Source organism: Peromyscus maniculatus, chromosome 1 (genome assembly GCF_049852395.1).
Source record: "Peromyscus maniculatus bairdii isolate BWxNUB_F1_BW_parent chromosome 1, HU_Pman_BW_mat_3.1, whole genome shotgun sequence".
Taxonomy (NCBI): domain Eukaryota; kingdom Metazoa; phylum Chordata; class Mammalia; order Rodentia; family Cricetidae; genus Peromyscus; species Peromyscus maniculatus.
The window spans coordinates 214,737,736-214,756,735 of NC_134852.1; the positions used below are offsets into that span (position 1 = coordinate 214,737,736).

The 19,000-nt window shown below is 47.2% G+C and overlaps 1 protein-coding gene across 4 annotated transcripts in view; it reads left to right on the forward strand.

The window, feature by feature from the left end:
- Nucleotides 1-17,614, forward strand: part of Grk5 (G protein-coupled receptor kinase 5) — a 217,772-nt gene extending 200,158 nt beyond the window's left edge. For 2 of the 4 annotated variants that reach the window (XM_006978475.4, XM_076563412.1), the window contains exons 11-16: nucleotides 1,468-1,557; nucleotides 3,468-3,676; nucleotides 6,716-6,853; nucleotides 11,189-11,326; nucleotides 11,760-11,891; nucleotides 13,461-17,614. In XM_006978475.4, coding sequence (XP_006978537.1) covers nucleotides 1,468-1,557; nucleotides 3,468-3,676; nucleotides 6,716-6,853; nucleotides 11,189-11,326; nucleotides 11,760-11,891; nucleotides 13,461-13,466 — 713 coding nt within the window. In that variant the 3' untranslated portion in view covers nucleotides 13,467-17,614. The remainder of the gene's footprint in view (nucleotides 1-1,467; nucleotides 1,558-3,467; nucleotides 3,677-6,715; nucleotides 6,854-11,188; nucleotides 11,327-11,759; nucleotides 11,892-13,460) is intronic. The other 2 variants (XM_006978474.4, XM_076563413.1) reach the window with 1 other exon arrangement.
- Nucleotides 17,615-19,000: the final 1,386 nt, after the last annotated feature.

Consider the following 19,000-nt stretch of genomic DNA (forward strand, 5'->3'; position numbering starts at 1 on the left):
ACTGTCCCAAGTTACCCAGAGCAAGGAACTGCAGAGACTCTCAGGAATGGAGGAGGGGGCCAGGACCATGAAAAGGGTTATAGGTCCATAGGGCAGAGGACCCCATTCCTGTTCCTTACTCCTGGACCTGAGGGATGATCCTTCTTTGTGAAGCAGTGTAGCTCATCTGACTCTGACATCAGAGCCAGTGTCAGTGACAGAGAGTGACGACCAAAAGCAAAGGAGGCAAAGGTTTGGAGGCTTTGGGTAGTGCTGTACGTCCATGCCACTTGCCCTACTTTTTGTCCTGTTTGTGAAGCAGAAACCTCAGGACTGTCCTGGATACTATGAGGAGGACTGTGTAGTGAGGGTACTACATTACAGCCCACAGAAAACAGCGTGTTGACTCCAGCCAGCTGTGAACATGTCATTATCTGTGTACTGTCAATGTTACTTGCCCTTGGGTATAAGCATGTGGGTAGTATTTCCTCACACAGTTCAGTCCCTTACACCTGCAGAGTAGTTTTCTCATGTGCCTGACTAGGTCTTCCCATCTCCACAGAGGGGCATCCAAGTGTCCATCTTACATATAATAAGCCTGAGACTCAGAGGAGCCAGCCTGACCATGGCAATGATACTACCAAGTCTCCTGCATGTTCCTGGGATACATAGCCCCCCTCCCGCTTCTCGATTTGATGACCTGGAGAGAGCTGTGTGTGGAGGAACAGGGAGCACAGGTCCAGGCCACAGTATATTCTCTGAACTACTCACACTGAAGTCGCACAGGGGCAGTCTACTGCTGGTACTCACATACTCTCTTCCCCTTTCCTGTTAGGTACCACAGAGCTGGAGGCCATCTAAGATACTCAGGCCTGACAGGGTATTTATGGACAACGGCATGTGCTTCTTCCTGAGTGTGAAATGTAGCCATGGCCCTGCCTAGGTAGAGGTAGGCAGCGCTGCCTGGGCCTTAGGAGCCAGTTTGGACTCTGGGCTCAGATTCCAGACCAGGCCCTGCCCTTCTCATTTCTCCATTTCTTTGAAGGGGGAAAAAAACCCAACCACCTCCAAAGACCAATCAGGAAGGCAGGGAGTGGTTTCCCAAATTGCTTTACAATTTTTTCCTCTTAAGCAAATTGTTGCAAAATGTCAAGAACCTCATATTTTTCCTGTGAAGCAATCCCAGAATCAGCCAGAACATTTTAAACTCTGTGACCTCAGCCTTCTGGGAAGCTTGTTGGGGCATTAAATGTGACAGGTCACCCAGTGGCCAGCCTTGTCCAAGCATCCTTCTGCATCTTTATTAATGTTTCCCTCATTATGTGCAATTTCTATGCATCTCACCTACCATCCTCCCAGGGTCACATGGTAACTCTGGGAGGACAGACTGAGGTCACATCTTCATTGGACAAGGCCTTGTGAGTCTGTGTCCCTGACCAGGGTGTCTACATGACCATAGGAACCCATTGACCCTCCTATCCCCAACAGGCCACATTAGGATCTCAGACCTGGGACTGGCCGTGAAGATCCCTGAGGGAGACCTTATCCGCGGCCGGGTGGGCACTGTTGGCTACATGGGTGAGTAATACCTTGTGCCCATCACAACTGAGCCTCCCCAAGGCCATCACTCATAAGTCCTCCAGTCTCTTTTTTGTTTTGCTGGTCAGAAGTATTGTGCTAATTTTCCACAGGGATGCTTTGTAGGAGGACTAATCAGGTGGGGTGGTACAATGGGACCCAAGGTGTGACCTAAACTGAGTTCTCTGTAACCCCCAACCACAAGCCCACCTAGGTCTCAAAGACAAGTCATCCTGGGAGTTTGGACCAGAGCCCTTGTTGAAGAAGGACCTACCTAGGTGAGGTGTCAGGTAGATCACTCTTTGGGGAGACCTCTGAGAAGAGGGAGGTCATTAAGAAGAGCTCTGCCGGGCGGTGGTGGCGCACGCCTTTAATCCCAGCACTCGGGAGGCAGAGGCAGGCGGATCTTTGTGAGTTCGAGGCCAGCCTGGTCTACAGAGCGAGATCCAGGAAAGGTGCAAAGCTACACAGAGAAACCCTGTCTCGAAAAACCAAAAAAAAAAAAAAAAGAAGAGCTCTAAAATTAGAGGCGCTCCAAGCTTGGTTCTAAGTAGGGACCACCCTGCCTCCTTTCAGCCTGCTCCAAGACATGCTAGGAAGAGACCTAGAGCTAAACTCTTCAGAATCTCCTACCAATTAGGAGCATCTTTTGCTTCCTTCTACATTCCTTGTATATTACCCTGGGATGTAGGAGTCCCCTGAAAGCTCTAGGCTAGGTACCTGTTACCCTCTGCCCAGGCCTGCATCTGCAGATGATGTGTGGTATTCAATACTTTGTCTCTGGTTCTGGAGGATCCTTTTCAGACTACATTAACACTTGGCAACCTGTGGGATATGTGTCTTTATGAATATATGTATATATGACCATGTGAATTCTGATCATTAGATCTGATAGATCTGAGAGATACATGGAGAATAGATGGATAGGGGATGGATGCATGGGTGATAGATAGATAGATAGATAGATTACTGGATGAATGGATTATGGATGGACATATGGGCAGATAGGCAGATGGATAGATAAAGATAGACCTATCCATGTACCTGCGTGGAAGTCTTTTTACACATTTGTATCACTCTTTTGGACACAGTTCTGAATGCTTTGTACACACAGCCTCTGTCATGTGTCCACTGGTGCATGTCATATGTACATGCTTTTCATTCTAGCTGACCTCAAGACATATAGCTGTCTGTTTTGTACTTATGTGGTGAATCTGTGAGTCATTTTGTTAAAGTGGTAGGGAAGATACATTAAAAGATTTAAAAAGTATTATTTTTGTTGTTTTGTATGTATGAGTGTTTTGCCTGCATGTATGTCTGTGTGTCCTCCGTGTACCTAGTACCCACAAAGGCCAGAAGAGGTTGTTGGATCCCCTGAAACTGAAGTGGCCTGTAGTTGTGAGCTGCCATGTGGGTGCTGGGAATCAAACCTAGGTCCTCTAGAACAGCAACCCTGTCTCCCAAGAAAAGTATTTGAAGTCCAGGTAGATTGAATGTATTCTCTAATTTAGGTGGGCACTCTTCTCCATTGAAATAAATATGTATGCAGTGCTTCCTGTGTGTGGAAGCCATACCTGTCACTGGGGACAAAGCCGTGAAAACTATGCTGTGTCTTCTGTCTGAGGAGACATTTCTATTCACCGTAATCAGAGTTCTGAAGCCTCTGTCAGAGCCCTTGGGCACAGTGAAGCACCATCAGAGAAGGCTTTCTAGACAAAGTGATATTCACACACCTGCTGGGTTAAAGTTGGGGCTTGGAAGGGAAGGTAGCTCCAGCCCAAAACTCTAGTCCTTTTGTGAGACTGCCATCACCCTTGGGTACTGCTAGGATGAGGAGCAGCACTGGCCTGTGTGCTTGGGCTGCATCCTGCTGCCTGTTGTCCCTCATTCTCTCCTCCTTCTGTCCTCAGCCCCAGAAGTCCTGAACAACCAGCGATATGGCCTGAGCCCTGACTATTGGGGCCTGGGCTGTCTCATCTATGAGATGATCGAGGGCCAGTCACCATTTCGAGGCCGCAAGGAGAAGGTTAAGCGGGAAGAGGTGGATCGCCGGGTGCTGGAGACTGAGGAGGTGTACTCCCCCAAGTTCTCTGAAGAGGCCAAGTCCATCTGCAACATGGTAAGCTCCTGGTGAGCCAGATGCTGCCCAGTGGTGGCCCTAGTCTGTGCCTAGAACATCAGACAGGCTGAAAGGACAGGAACAGTACATACAAAGCTGTGCGTGTTATAGCTCTCTATACTAGAATGGCTAGTGCTCCTTGATCTGGATGAGATGGTCAGAAAGGCTTCAGGGGAAGCCTGGCATATTGGGCAGGATGCCTATGAACCAAGGCATGGGGATTGAGTGAACACCATGAAGGTATGTAGCTTTGTGCAGAAGTCAGCAGAGGACAGATGATGGCTCAAATTGGTTCACAACCAAGTTTCTGCTCTTGAACTTGGGCCTCCTTTTCCCTCAGCTCTGAATTCTAAACACTGGCTTGAGGGCAGAGACTACAGGAGGGGTATTAGTATATCCTTGGAGTCTTTGAACATACTCTCATAGTTTTCTCTTCACTGTGTGGAAAGATGATCACAGCTCAAGGTATGTATATGACAGCATCTATGAATGGGCAGGACATACAAGTGAGGAGGATTAGACTGGCTGGAGTGGGTTGGGGTCAGATATTGCACATATTGAGCAGCCAGAAAGAGAAAGGAGTGGTAGGGGCCATAATGTCCTCCCTGGAATGATGTCCCTCGCCTCAACCCAGGTGGACACTGTTCCATGGCTGGTCCTTAGGCCCTTCCTTTGACTTCGTGTGGAGTCAGGTACTTCCTGCTCCTGCCTGGCTCTCAGGCTCCCAAGTCTCACCACAAGCAGATGTCCTCTGATGCCAGCCATAGGGGGACAGAAAAGACTTGAGTGACTAGCTCCACATACTTGCAAGCCCATATTCTATACCTTACCCTTTCCTGCAGCCACCCCTGCCTGGTCACTTCTGTCATAGAGCTATGGGAAGGAGTTGTGGGTGGATCTACCATCTGATCAAGCCCAAAAGAAGAGGAAGTGTCCCTCTGCCCTGACATGTATAAAAGACATGATGAAGAATGGCATGTAACACACAGACCTTAAGCCCACAGCCTGTTAACCAACCTCAGAGAAGTACTGCAGCAGACTGTCACTGCAGTTCAGTAGGGTGAAGACCAGAGGTCAGGAGTGTAGGGAGATGGCTGCCATTGGTACTTGTTTACGCCATGGTCAGCTAGCTATGTGGTGTGACAAGAGGATATCACAGTCTGAGGTCAGGGGCAGCAAATCTAAGAAGCAGGTCTCAAGAGACCTCGACAGGGACATGAATATGAGAGGATGAAGCAAACATGACCACTGCCACTGTAGCTGGTCTTTCTCCACACTGCCAGCTCTTGAATAATGACATGGAGATTTTTTATTAATTATGAAAGCTTGGCCTTAGCTTAAGCGTGTTCCCAACTAGCTGTTTATATTAATCTACGTTCTGCCATGAAGCTCATCACCTCTCCTCAGTACCATATGTCTGGCTTCCTCATGTCTGGCTGGCAGATCTCCCACTCAGATTCTTTCCCAGAGTTCCTATCTGCCCAGAAACCCCACTAATCCTCTTCTGCCTAGCTATTAGCCATTCAGCTCTTTATTAAACCAATCAGGAGGTGCCTTAGGCAGAAGTAAAACAGAGACACATCTTTACACAATGTACAAAAAGATTATCCCAATTACCATCATCACCACCTCCCCACACCCACTAACCCTCCACTTCAACCCCAGACACTGCTGTCCCTCTCCTGCCCCCTTGTGGCCATTGCAGGAAAGATACTGGCCAAGTCTTAACTCTCTGGTCTGTAGCTGAACAGTAACAAATGGTTGAGCCCCCTCTTTGCCACATGGCTCAAGCTTTGCTCTGTCTTCTTTTTGGTCTTGGATTCTGGTCTGGACATACTCTTCTTTGTAATCCATAGCATCTCAGTCTGGCCACCCTGCTCTACTGTAATGCCTGACCTGTAAACCATGGAGGCAGCTATGCAAACAGCAGGGAAGTTGTTCTCCATTCCATCTTGGCAGCCATGCCCCTTGAGGTCTAGAAGTCCACATATCTAACTTCCTTGTCCTCTGAATCTAATCCTGAGGCCTAGACATGCACCTTCCTTAGACCTCTGTTGAGTCCCTAACCCTATCTTCTCCACTCTCCCTTGTGCCCTCCAGCCATATTAGTCCAGATCACATGTAGTCCTTCACATCCAGGAAACCTACTCTGCCTTCTTCTCCCACCTCACCCTTACCTTCTCTCATGCTAATATACACTTGATAGCATGCTTACAAACTGGTGACACCATAGGTGGATGTTTTGTTCTACCTGTATGGAACATTTTAAAATTTTTTTTAAAAAAGTTAACTTAATAGGCAAACTTTTCAAATAAAGAGATTTCATACTAAAAACCTGATTTTCTAGCACTTCTGGAAAGCAAACGTCTTGCTTAGCTGTCATTCCTGCCTGGTAGTAGCTGATAAGCAACCTAGCTCTACTTCTCATCCTTTTTTCATCTTATCCTTGATGATGCTGTGATCTGCCAGCGCTGTGGGCTCTTGGGGCTATATTGACAGTCTCAGCCTCTACACAGCCTTGCTTCTTTGGTGCTTCTTGGAATGGAGAGAGCATAGCTCAGTTAAATATGGAAAAGAGAAACTCAGTGCCAGAGAAATGGCTCAGCAGGTAAAGCATTTTTTTATGCAAGACTGGTGACCTAAATTCAAGTCTTGGAACCCATGTGAAAGGTAAAGGGACAAAGATGACTGCACGAAGACTCCGATCTCCATACGTGTGCTATTGCACATACGCCCACACACAGTAATAAGTAAACATTGTAAAACACAATAAATCAGCTACCAGTCTGATAATGTACCACAGGGTAACTGAGGGCATGTTTTTACAAAGCTGTGATCTGGTGCTCACACTGCTACCACTTCAGTTCTTCTAATTGGGGAGGTATCCCCGTCTAAACTGTGAGTTCTAGGAGGTGGCACTGGGGAGGCTAGAAGAGGGGTACTTGGGAGAGCCATGGCTATAGACATTCCTTTGCCCTCTGTCCTCTGGGCACATGGAAAGGCCCAACCACACAACCTCATGGGACTCTCTTGTCACAGCTGCTCACCAAAGACTCGAAGCAGAGGCTGGGCTGCCAGGAGGAGGGGGCTGCTGAGGTCAAGAGGCACCCCTTCTTCAGGAACATGAACTTTAAGCGCCTGGAGGCTGGGATGTTGGACCCTCCCTTCGTTCCAGATGTGAGTAGCCACATTTGCTCCTAAGAGCTCTAAAGTCATCTCTCTCAGACATGCTTTCTAGTGGACCCAGAGCTGTGCCTCACACAATGCCTCAAGTCAGCTAATCCAGCTGTCCTCCTGGAGTACTAAAGACTGCCCACTGTCCCTTCCTACACTCTGGCTATTTTGTGGCAGATCGTGTTGTCAGAATATACAGTTGGGGTGTGAGCCCTAGAGCTCCACGTTGGTTGTCCAGAGACTTAGGTACTCTCTCCAGTACTGGGGACCTAGACAACCTTCAGTCATCTCACCTGTCCAGTGAAGTCCTAGACACCTCCACTCCCTGAACCTGCCAGGTACATTAAAGATTGAAATGACCTAAATGGTCAATACTATAATGAGTATTGAGGACCACCACATTCAGTTTAGTTTAACTGAGCATCTACTGTCCAGTTAAATTAGGATTTTCCTTGAAGAAGCTCTACTGGGTCTGTATAGCCCAGGCTCACACTTAGCTCACACTCACAAAGGAGTCCCATCCAGCAAGCCCTTTTTGTGCCTCTGTACTTTCAAAGTCCCAGCAGATTGAGGACCCTTGTTGGGGTCTGGAGGATGGAGCCAAGGACTGTGGAAACTACAGGAACACTGGAGATGGGAACTGGCTTGTTTCAACTCATGAAAGTTGAGAGATGTGGTACACATCTCTTCCCAGCCTTCTGCTCAGTCACCTCAGGGCAAGAGCCTGATTTAGACTATGATGGGAATATTGGTACCACAGCAATTAGCAAATAAATACAAATCAGAGCTTTCAAGACCCTTTCCCAGAACCAGTTGTTAACCATTTGTTATCACAGCCCTGAGGAAGTGAGGAACAGTCCTTGCATATTTGGCAAGGTAAAGGTTCCCTGATCACCAGGGTAGGAGGGCAGCAGCAGATGTGGCAGCAGCAGATGTAGGGAGCTAGGACTAGCTGCTGGATGCTGAACAGTGTCCATGGTCACCCACTGGAGACCTCTGTAACCAGATGTGGCATCCACATCATAGGTCTGATTAGGGAATGTTTTTGACATTAGAAAGATTAAGTTAGTAAGTGCTGCAAACTCCACATGAGAGAAGGTTCAGCAGTTATTGCAGGAAATTCAAATTATAGCATTAATTCTCAAAAATGGTTGCCCATTTGGAATCACCTAAGGAGAAAGAAAAGTACAGATCCTGGTCTGGGTATGTAGTTCAAATGGTAGAATGTTTCTCTAACATGTATGGAATACTGGGTTTGATCCCCATCACTATATTAACCAGGTGTGTTGGTGCACATTTTTAATCCCTGCACTTAGGAGATGAAAACAGAAGGATCAGAAATCCAAGATCATCCTCAGCTATATAGCATGTTTGAGAGGCCAGCCTGGGCTACATGAGGCCCTATCTCAAAAATGATGAAGAGCAGCTAAAGAGATAGCTCATCAATAAAGTGCTTGCATTGCTAGCATGAGGACATGAGTTCAATCCTCAACACCTACATGAAGTTGGATGCATTGATGTGTGCTTATATTCCCACTACTGAGAAGGCAGACACAGGAAGATCTCGGGGGTTCACTGACTAGCCAGTCTTGCCTAATAGAGAGCTCCAAACCAATGAGAGGCTCTGTCTCAAAGGCAGTGTATAATGTTCCTAAGCATGACACCCAAAATTGTCCCCTAGTATCCCACCCCCCAGGAAGTATTAATCTTGTACCAAGGTCCCAAATGGTCTTGGACCAAACCTGGTCCATCGGAATTTTTCACATTTTGTTTGTTGTTTAGTAGATATTTTTAAGTTTGTTGAGAGCTATGGTACAGCCACTGCTCAGCATCCCTAGAGACTGTCTATAGTAACAGCAAGGACACAACAGTTCTAGGCTGGGGCTGGCCTTTGGGCTACCTATTGCTATGGTGATGGGATGAGATCACTCACGACACAGGATGTATTTCTCAACCTCTCCACATGTTCTAGGCTCTATGCCAGTCTCCAGGGGATGCATGATGAATAGTGTACTGGCTTATTTCTGCCATGGAAGTCTCAGTCTGAAGAAGTGAAATGTCAGCAAACACTCCTTAAATAAAGTAGGACTAGGAGTCACAGGAAAAGAATGGGACATGGGAGGAGAGGGGATATAGGAGAGGTATTATCAGAATACTGGCTGGGCATGGCTGAAAGAAGAATCTTCCAGTCCATAGAGTGTTGTATGGAGGCAGCATCTCTGTTAATCAGTGCAATTAGCCATCTAGGATTGTCCTTGTTTTAGCACTGTAAGTCTTATGTCCTGAGCAAACAGGGACAGTTGATCACCCTAGGTATGAGAATGCCCCCACTAGGCTTCAGGGCCCCTCAGTACACTGCATAGAAGTCAACATTCCCTACCCTCAGTTTCACAGTACCCTATGGTCCATGTGGCATATGTACCCTGTTCTGGGCAGCGAAGGCCCTTGGCATATCACTGGGGTAGGTAGGTAGTGAGGGAAGATTGTAAGCACAAGAAGGTGAAGCCCCTTAAGAACTCCTGAAGATGACCTGCATCCATCCTGTCTACCCTCTGCCCCCAACCACCCATTCGTATTTCTTTTCATATCACCTTCAAGTTGTAGCCACATTCATAACCCATAGGCACTATTACTGGCTTAATCTTTTACTTCACTTGACTTTTTTTCCAAAGCAAAATAAATGTATTTTAAAAGAAAACTTCTCTAAGAAAATAATAGCCATAAGATGGTAGGTTTTGGCCTATTATGATAAATTTCTATCAGTACATGTTTTTTAAATTCTCTTAAAAAAACATTTATTTGAATATCTTTCAGGATCAATATACCTCCCAGGGCCTAAACACATCCCAGGGCCAGCTACATGGGCTTGACATGTGCAGTCATCCTGGCCCTACTTGGCTCAATGTCCCATTAACTTTTGTCTTAAAATTCTGATACTTTGTGACCAGAGGACCCTGTGTTTTCATTTTACCTGTGCCTTGTAAATAATGCAGCTGATTCTGACACCACCTGATTCATTCCCCTCAGCCATGGAGACTGAGAAGGAGAGGTACAGCTACATAGTGAAGTCCCCAAACCTATCTCTACCACTACTCACACACCGTTTGCTCTGCTCCTGGCTGTGTAGCTTCAAGCTACCTACTCATGCTTAAACAGTAGGTCTCTGTAGATAAAACGAGAAACCTTAGAAAATGCTGAGGCCTAAGCCCAGGGCTGGAGCCTCCTAAAGGATCACAGTCTCAGCCAAACTTGTGTGCCAACTCATGACTCTTGAATTAGCCGGTGTCTGTGTTGGGCCCTAGGCCAGACCTGAGAAGCCTGCATAGATGCAGCCTCTATCTGCAGATAGACACACTTTGCTCAACCTGGAGTTACCTCTAAAGCTCACATTTCCATACCCTAGTTTCCTCCAACCCTGGGGCAATCATTCTACAACCTGCCTTCCTAGAGGGCAGAACCCAGCCAAATTGGCTTCTGTGGGTATGTGGAATAGACACCAAGCTGCTGCTGGATGGACAATTGAGGACAGACAGGGCTACCATGTCACAGCAGCTCATACTCAGCCCAACAGCAGCACTCAGCAGCAGTATGGCCCAGCTGTTTTCATTATCCCCGTTTGGAAGGAGAAAACTAAGGCTCTGAAGACATATTTGGCTTTTTCCAAGGCTCCTAAGCTTCACATGGGGACTACCTGCTAAAGAGTTTGGGTTAAATACATGGCTTATTGCCCTGCATGAGAAGGAGCTGGAATGTATTCCTGCCAGGACTGTGCCATACACCCCCAGGCCATCTTCTCTCTATGGCACTATGCTCCAAGGCAGAGTCCCTCTTGTGCCTTTGCTCTGGTGCTAGGTTCACAGCATCAATTCTCTGTAGAGGAATAGACCACAGACCCCAAACTGTAACCAGTGCCACCTCTCTTCTAAAAGAGAAGGCATTTGAAACAGTGCTGTCTTCCTGATGGTGTGGGCTTCCTGGCAGCAAAGACAGCTGATGGATGAGGTGCCCAGAGATTCCAGGGAGCATGAACTTAGGGACAGAGGTAAACTCTTAGCCTCTTGGACCTACCTAAAAAGAGACCACAGGTCTGTGGTCTATGTGAGTAAGCAGTGGTAAGAAGGAACTCTGGACTGGGCAGCTATGCACCCCCAGCTCTCATTTTACTTGAACCAGGTCCCCTTGGTCGATCTGAGGGAGGGAAGCTTAGGTTTGAGGACTCAAAGGGTGAGAAGCTCATGAAGGTGTTCCCACTGCTCTCTATCAAAACCTAAGGGCCAGACTTGGGGATCTGGCAGCCACAGGGAGGGCCCATGTGATAGAGCCCTCTGTCTCTTATAGCCCCGGGCTGTGTACTGCAAGGATGTGCTGGACATCGAGCAGTTCTCCACTGTGAAAGGCGTCAACCTGGACCAAACGGATGATGACTTCTACTCTAAGTTCTCCACAGGCTCTGTGCCAATCCCATGGCAAAATGAGGTGGGCAGGGCACGCCACCAGCTTTTCTACAAGAGGGATGGGTTGTCAGAGAAGATGGAAGTGCAAGAGAGATAGAAGGGCCACTGGGTAAGGCAGCAGAGATGGGCCTGGGTTGGGCATGGAAGCCAACAAGGCAGCAAGGTGCCTCCCCAGGAGGAAATGGGGGGGGGGGAATGGGGCATTTTCTGGAAGCACAAGCATTAAATTGAGGAAGTCAGCTGGTCAGATGTGGTAGGGATGATGGTCAAGTAAGCTATAGGAGATGGTTTGGAGGGGAAGAGTGTGCCTCTGGTGGGTTCTATTCTTAGTGCAGTCCCCCAGAAAGTTACAGAGGAGCCTGTTGGAGGAAGGGGCAGAGCCAGTAGGGCAGGGATAATGTGTCCCAGGGGAAGCTCCACAGGGTGACGGTGTTGTTTCTATTCTGCCTTTCCAGATGATTGAAACAGAATGCTTCAAGGAGCTGAATGTGTTTGGACCCAATGGTACCCTCTCACCAGACCTTAACAGAAGTCAGCCTCCAGAACCTCCAAAGAAAGGGCTATTTCACAGGCTCTTCAGGCGTCAGGTGAGAGAGCCAGCCTGGCCTTAGCTCTAGGACTCCAGCCCCCTTCCACACACCAGAGATTCAGAATACCTCTTGCCTGTATGGCCTGGTAGCCTGGAATTCTTAGCCTGTCCAAAGCCCCAACACCCCCTGTTGGTGAGGGGACCCCTGGGGCAGAAGAGACAGGGTCCCATGTCAACATTGGTGGCACAGGGAAGCTGATTCTTGTCATAGGGCTGTGCCAGTGAAGGATGTTGGAAAAACATTACCACCCTCTGCCCACTAGACACAGAGGAAGAAACAGCTCAGCGCCTCTTCTCCCAGTTGACACCACTAAATGTCCCCTGCATGCCCAAACCACCTCAGACTGGGAAACACTATCCCATTGTTCAATACCCCACACTAGCTGGCAGCCCAAGGAATTTTCCCCTTGGGAACAGACTTTGTTACCTCAAAGCTTATCCCTGAAGGAAGGATTGGTATGGACCAAATGAAAGAACAGCCCTGGGGAAGATGTGACAATCCAGAGTATGAGAACCCAGGAACCCTACTCCACAACTACAAAGGCAGCTGCAGTGTAGCTGGAGGGCTTTTCTCCAGGTTCCACCAAACCCCGCAGTCCCACAATCCACGTATAAAATAATCACTCAGACACTTATAATATTTATAAACTGTATGGCCGTGGCAGGCTTCTTGCTAACTGTTCTTATATCTTAAATTAACCCATTCTTATAAATCTATACCTTGCCACATGGCTGGTGGCTTACCGGCGTCTTTACATGCTGCTTCTCCTGGCGGTGGCTGCAATGTCTCCCTCCTCCGCCTTCCGCTTCCCAGAATTCTCCTCTCTCCTTGTCCCACCTACTTCCTGCCTGGCAACCTACTTCCTGCCTGGTCACTGGCCATCAGTGTTTTATTTATATAGAATGATATCCACAGCACTGCAGTTGCACCTCTCTTGGCCTAGCCCTTCAAGAATCTGGAGCCCCAGGATTCCCATCTTAGAGCTTGGGAGTCTTTCTATGCTTGTCCCTCTTCCCCTAGGTGCACCCGTGGTTCCTTGACCTGAAAGCCTACCTCTCCCCCTCAGGTAGCAAGGATAAAGGTGGTTCTTTACAGAGATGCATTATGGATGAGGCCCTGGGCCCACACACCCCAGCTTCCATCCAGTAACTCAATCATTCTACCACTACATCTTAGGCACCTCCCATCTTAGGTACCAAGAGAGGGGCTGACTCACTACCTGTGGGCATCCTGGCGAAGTATGAATACGTGTGGGCTTCCATTGCTCTATTTCAGTTAAGGAAACAGACTGAGAGAAGTCAAAGAACTTAACCCTAGGTCACATACCTGGTGACCCCACAGGATTATCTGTTATCACACAGGGCAGGAAGCATCTTCAGGCTCATGGGAAGTATAGACTGAGCCCCGCCCCTGCCAAGTTTATGTTTTCTATAAGAACTTCATGTAGGTTTCACATCCTACTCTGTAATATATTTGTGTTTTTATAATACAATGAAATGTTTAAACATTTCCATCAAGTAAAACTACAAGTTCTAGAAAGAAATTACCCTTTCCCTCTGCTCACAGATTTAGGCTTTCTTAATTCCAATGGCTCTTCCCGGGCACCAGATAAAACCCTCTGCTCAAGGACTCAGGTCTACTGGGGAAAATGCAAAAAGCCAAAAAACAAAGAGAGGAAAGTTGGAACATTCTGGATTCTACTGCCCCAACTTCCAGAGCCACCATGAATGTGTCATCCATGGACTTTGAATTTACCAAGAACTGACTCTCTTCTTCCCTCTCCCCAGCATCAGAACAATTCCAAGAGTTCACCCACTCCTAAGACCAGTTGTAACCACCTCGTAAATTCAAACCACATCAGTTCAAACTCCACTGGAAGCAGCTAATTTCAGCTCTGGCCTTGAAGTCCAAGGTGGAACCAACTTAGACCCTTCTACTTGGAAGCAGAACTTGTAGCTGATAGAGCTTCCACTGTGGCTGCATAGCCAGGAGAGCTCCCCTGGGAACTGGGATAGGATACTGTTCACCCCAACAACAAGCCTCCAAGTTTCTCAAAGAAATTTCCACTCAGGTCTGTTTTCCAAGGTGGCCCCAAGCTGGGGTGGACTAGAATTGTCCTCGTTGAGCATTGCAATAGAAACCCAATGGGATATGACAGCTTGCACGGATTTTAATAGCATCCTAACTAGAACTGAATTTTGTCTTTATTATTTTTAAAAGAAAGTTTTGTAAATTTCTCTATTGTCTCCGTTTACATTTTGTATATTTGTATTTAAATGAAAGTCAGACTTTAAGGGTGTATATTTTCTGTGTAGCCACTGTTAAGCCATGTGTTTTAAGACATTTTAGATGGGGGGGGGTGGTTTACAAAAAAATGTGACTCTAGACTTCCAGAACATCAAAAGAGAAAATGTTTTTATTAAATGTAGAAAATGTTTCACCTTTTACCTTTAAAGACCTGATTACATCTACCTATATCCATCTCTCTAACCTTTCCTCAGTGTAGCTATCACTCTCCTGTTGACTTGTAATAATCTGAATGAAATGCCAAAATACACTTGGGACATCCCTCCCCTAAACACTCTCTGTGGGGTAGGACCTCATTGGTAAGAATACTTCTGTGGGCAGCATTTGACATCGCAGCTTCTCTTGTCCTCCTGCTGTTGGGCATCTAGCGTGCAGGGCAGGGAATCCTAAGTCATTGGGCTGCAGATCTTGGCTGATAAAGCTGGTGGTTTTCAAGAGGTTTCTGTTGTATTTGGGGATTTTTATTATATATTATTTTTAGTAGTTTGTACTGATGATAAGAACCAGTCTTGGAAACCCAAGTGTTCCCAACCATGGGACTATGAAGAAGTGTGAATTGGGGGTCCATCATGAGTGACTACCTCCGTGCCTGTTTAGGCCTTGGTTGGTCAGTAAAGTGATCACCAGATCATGACACCTTCATGGGGCCCCACAGACTTGTTGGCTCATGTGACACGAAGGAAGTCATCGTTCCAGGCAAATGGGATGCCTAAGAAGAAACTCAGGCACCAGTGAAGTGCAAGACAATCTCATTGTCACTTCCCAAGGAGAGCTGGGCCAGATGCTGGTTCTAATTGGGCATCTCAAAGTTACAGGCACAAGTCACTCCTGGAAGACTTGACAGACTTCCCTTTCCAGCCCTGGGGAGTTGTGGCCCAGCCCCTGAAATCCCAGGAGGTGACAAGGTACAGATTTACCCTCACCTTCTCACTAGGACAGGGTGAGTAGCTGTTCTCACTGCTCCCCTGGGAGAAGGAGGCTCTGAGTATGACTCTGCTTCAAAATTTGTCTCAGCCACCAACTACTAGGGTTTCTTACAGGGTGAGCCAGGTGCTACCTGAATCAGCTCCTATTAAAATGCAGATTCATGGGCCACACCCCAAGCCTATTACTTGCTGATCTCATTTTATAGTTCAGGCTGGTCTCAAATTAAAAATCTTCCTGCCTCAGCCTCCTGAGTGCTAGGATTAGATGACAAGTGCTTACTACCATGAAATCGACATCTTTCCTAAGCTACTCAGACCCTTCTGATGCCCTGCAGTATGGCCATTCCAAATGTGTTTTTCTGAGGTACCTGACAACTTTGGAACTTGAGCCTGTCAGGAGGAGAATCCCAAGCATGTAGATCTCATATCTTCGAATCCAAGCTCTCCCAGGGTTTGCTGCTAGAAAGGAGCCTGGTTTGGGGGACTAATTATCCTGAAGTCAGTTAACCATGAGAGAGGAAACAGCTAGGCCCTATGGAACATGATTAACCTCAAGCCTGGCCCCGTGGCTGCTCCTAAACCTTTCTTGGGCTGAATATGAAGCAAATGCAAAAGACCATATCCAGGTTCTATTGGGGAGCAGGACACTTGGTACTTCCAGATCATCAAGCTGTTGCTCATGCTTCTTCCTTGAAGAAAAGAATTGTCATCCTTCTGGGATGGCCACCAGCCCCAGCCACACACAACCCCTGCCTGCTCTTCACAGGATTGTTTCTAGTTCCCCACCCACAGCCATGTAGCCCTTGTCAGGTGGGTAACTGTTAAGAAACAGTTTCTCCTTAGGCCTCAAAATCAAGGCAATGTTTATTTGCAGCAGAGAATCCCCAGGAAGCTAAACAAATAGCACAAGTCTGGCTACCATGTGTTACCATCATGAGGTCCTGAAAGATCTGTGCACTGAAATGTACCTGAGTGCCTGTGGGAGGTAGGGGTAGTCACATGATTCAGTCTTTTAGTCTGGCCTACTCATGGCTTCATAACAACCTCCTCCCTGACTGAGTCCTCCTCCTGCCTTTGTTAGCTGCATTTTTTTTTAAGTTTTTTGTTTTTGTTTTTAAATGAAAATAAACCCTCTTCCCTTTCCAGGAGAAAGTGTATGTGAACAATGATGACTGTTGTGTATGTGAGCTCTTGATTTTCTGGGGATGATATTCAGGGTCGTCCCTCCCTCCAAAGGGTTTAATGGACAATTTTAAGTCAGAATGATTATAGCAGAGGCCACCTTTCCAGGTGTATCCTCTACTCATTCTTGAGCCTGAACTGCAAGGCTCCAAGTTCACTCACCTGCCTAGGGGCTGAGTCTGGCTGCAGCTATGGGGCTGGTCTCTGAAATGTGTTGTTCTCTGGGAGGGCCAAGGCAGCAAGAGGCATGCCACACAGACCCAGGCAGATAGCTCCAGTAATATGCATGGCCCATGATGTTTCTGATGAGTTCATATGCATGGCACTTCTCTGCTTTAGAGGCATAAGTAAGATGCCTGCTTCAGAACTGAGGTCAGCCACTGAGAAAGCTGAGGCTGAGAAGTTTCCATGCTTCTCCAAGGAACTTAGCCCCAATATTAAAATCTATTATTTTCTTCTGGACCAAGTACTTTCTTGAAAGACTGGCTCTACTTTCCATTAAATTAACTGAACCTCCTGGAGCCTGGTATTCTAAGCCTTGACAAAGGGAATGGTGACAACTTCTTGGACAACTAGAGGTCCCAAGAGGAAAAGAAAAAGCTGATCCAAACAACACTGGGATCTTCTATGTGTCTGCTTTTCTGGTTGTATCCTCATCCCCTCCCAACTGTCTCCCATCTTCATAACCCAATACCCTGAAATAGGACCTTCGAACTTAGGTCTTGCTATGGAAAGGCAATATAAAGTCTCTTCCTCCAGACTATAGTTGGAAAGCCTCACCCTGGCCCACTTTCTGTAATGTTTGTACAACCAGCCACACAGGTCATGAAGCTGACAGGTTTGTAGGCCAGATCCTGCACAGGCACATAAAGTGCCTCCCCTGGCCCAAACTGAAAAGTCTTGACTCAGGACAGTGATTTAACATGTGACAAGCTAGTTCACCCTAGGAAAGAAGTATCATTCACCCTAAAGGAAGATGCTGGGCATTGGGCATTTTTCCAGTTCATCGACCCACCATTCCTGTAATAGATCACAAGTAAATGTTGTCCATTAGAAGGGCATTGTGGCTACTGGCATTGTTCTAATAATAACTCTAGTATCCAAAGGTTCTCATTTTTTTCCCCAGGGATATTTTAGCATTAATGAATGAACGTGGTTCCATCTTGGAGGTTATTCTCAATGATAACAGCTTCTGTTATGCTGCTGTGAACCTCTCATGTTCCATTCACTATGTCACAGTGCCACCGTGTCTAGCCACAACCACTGTTGTTTTATAAAGATAAATAAATTCCTTAATGAATATAACATTGCATTTCTTTCCTTCTGTGGAGACACTGACCTCTTTCGTCTATGTGACAATTGCCTGAAAGATGTCCATACTGACTGCTCTGGCCTCTCAGTTAACCTTTTCTCAAGTTAGTTCCACCCAGCCCGAATCTGGCCCTCACACTGACCACACCAAGAACTGCCATCACATGGCTCAACTCTGGTAGGCAGTACATAAGGAGGCCAGCAGAACTCTTACCAGGCTATCAGCTTTTGAACCAAAACCCAGCAGTTCTTGCCATGGGGACAAAGAAGACTAGCACTGGAATGCCAGGAGACACCCACACTTGCTGCCTGAGGAACCTTTTATGAAAGAGCATTGTTCAGTTTTCATGTATGGTGGCCAAATCTAAAGCCCAAGACCTTTTGACTACTATGTGGTCTTGAGCAGGCCACTGTGGGCCTTCACCTGTCAGAGCTATACCAGGTGGCTCCTAGAGGACTCAGTGAGGACATGGGATACTCAGAATCCTAGCCTATGCCCTGGAGGACCTGGTCCCCTGGCTGACTCTGGATCCTTTTTGAGATGGGGTGAATATGGTGGCAGACCCCACATTTGTTCACACACCCCATGTGAGAACTAGGTGTTTCATCAGCAAGCATATGGTAGAAGAGAAGTACACAGAAGAGAGTGGATATTTGAGGCTCCTGTCTCTCAGCATGAGTTCTGGAGTCCATATGCCCCATGGAAGACTTTGGTTCCCTCGCTCCTGGAAGCAGACACTTTTCCTAATTGGAGGGACGAATTGAGACAAAAGCTCTGTGTAGGTGCTGCCTGGCAATGAGATGGGATGGGGAGGTTCATCTGTTACTGCAAAGGGGTCTTTCCTAGAAGGAGAGAAGAGTTGCTGAGCTGCAGTACTGAGGAAACAACAGGCACATGTGTGAAGACTTCCAAGAGAGTGTGGAGGGATCAAGGAGAGGAAGCCCTCCAACTTAGACAGGAACCTCACTGGAGATAGTGGGAATCTTCCCTAACCCTTTGAAGATTGTGTACTATCTTGGAGACTTTTACCAATCTAGAAAGCCCACTGCCCCGGCCAGCCTTCTAGGCTAACAGAAGCTGCTGTTCCTTCTGACAATGTCTCATGGTCCCGTGGTCCTGCCCACCAAGGTTGTTTACCTCATCACACTACTCTGTCCAGGCAGACAAGGAGAGGTGAAAGGAAGTACTGATCCACCACCTCTATCACCCTCTTCACTATAAACAGCTGTGCACAGTAGATGAGGGCACTGAATGGTCTCCATTCGGTCTATGCCCAGGAGAGGCTAGAGGTGCGCTCCCCCTGCCCCTCCTGGGACACCAGGGAGTGTCAGGCTCTGGCTGAGATCTACCTAGACCCCTGGAGATGGTGATGAGCAAGA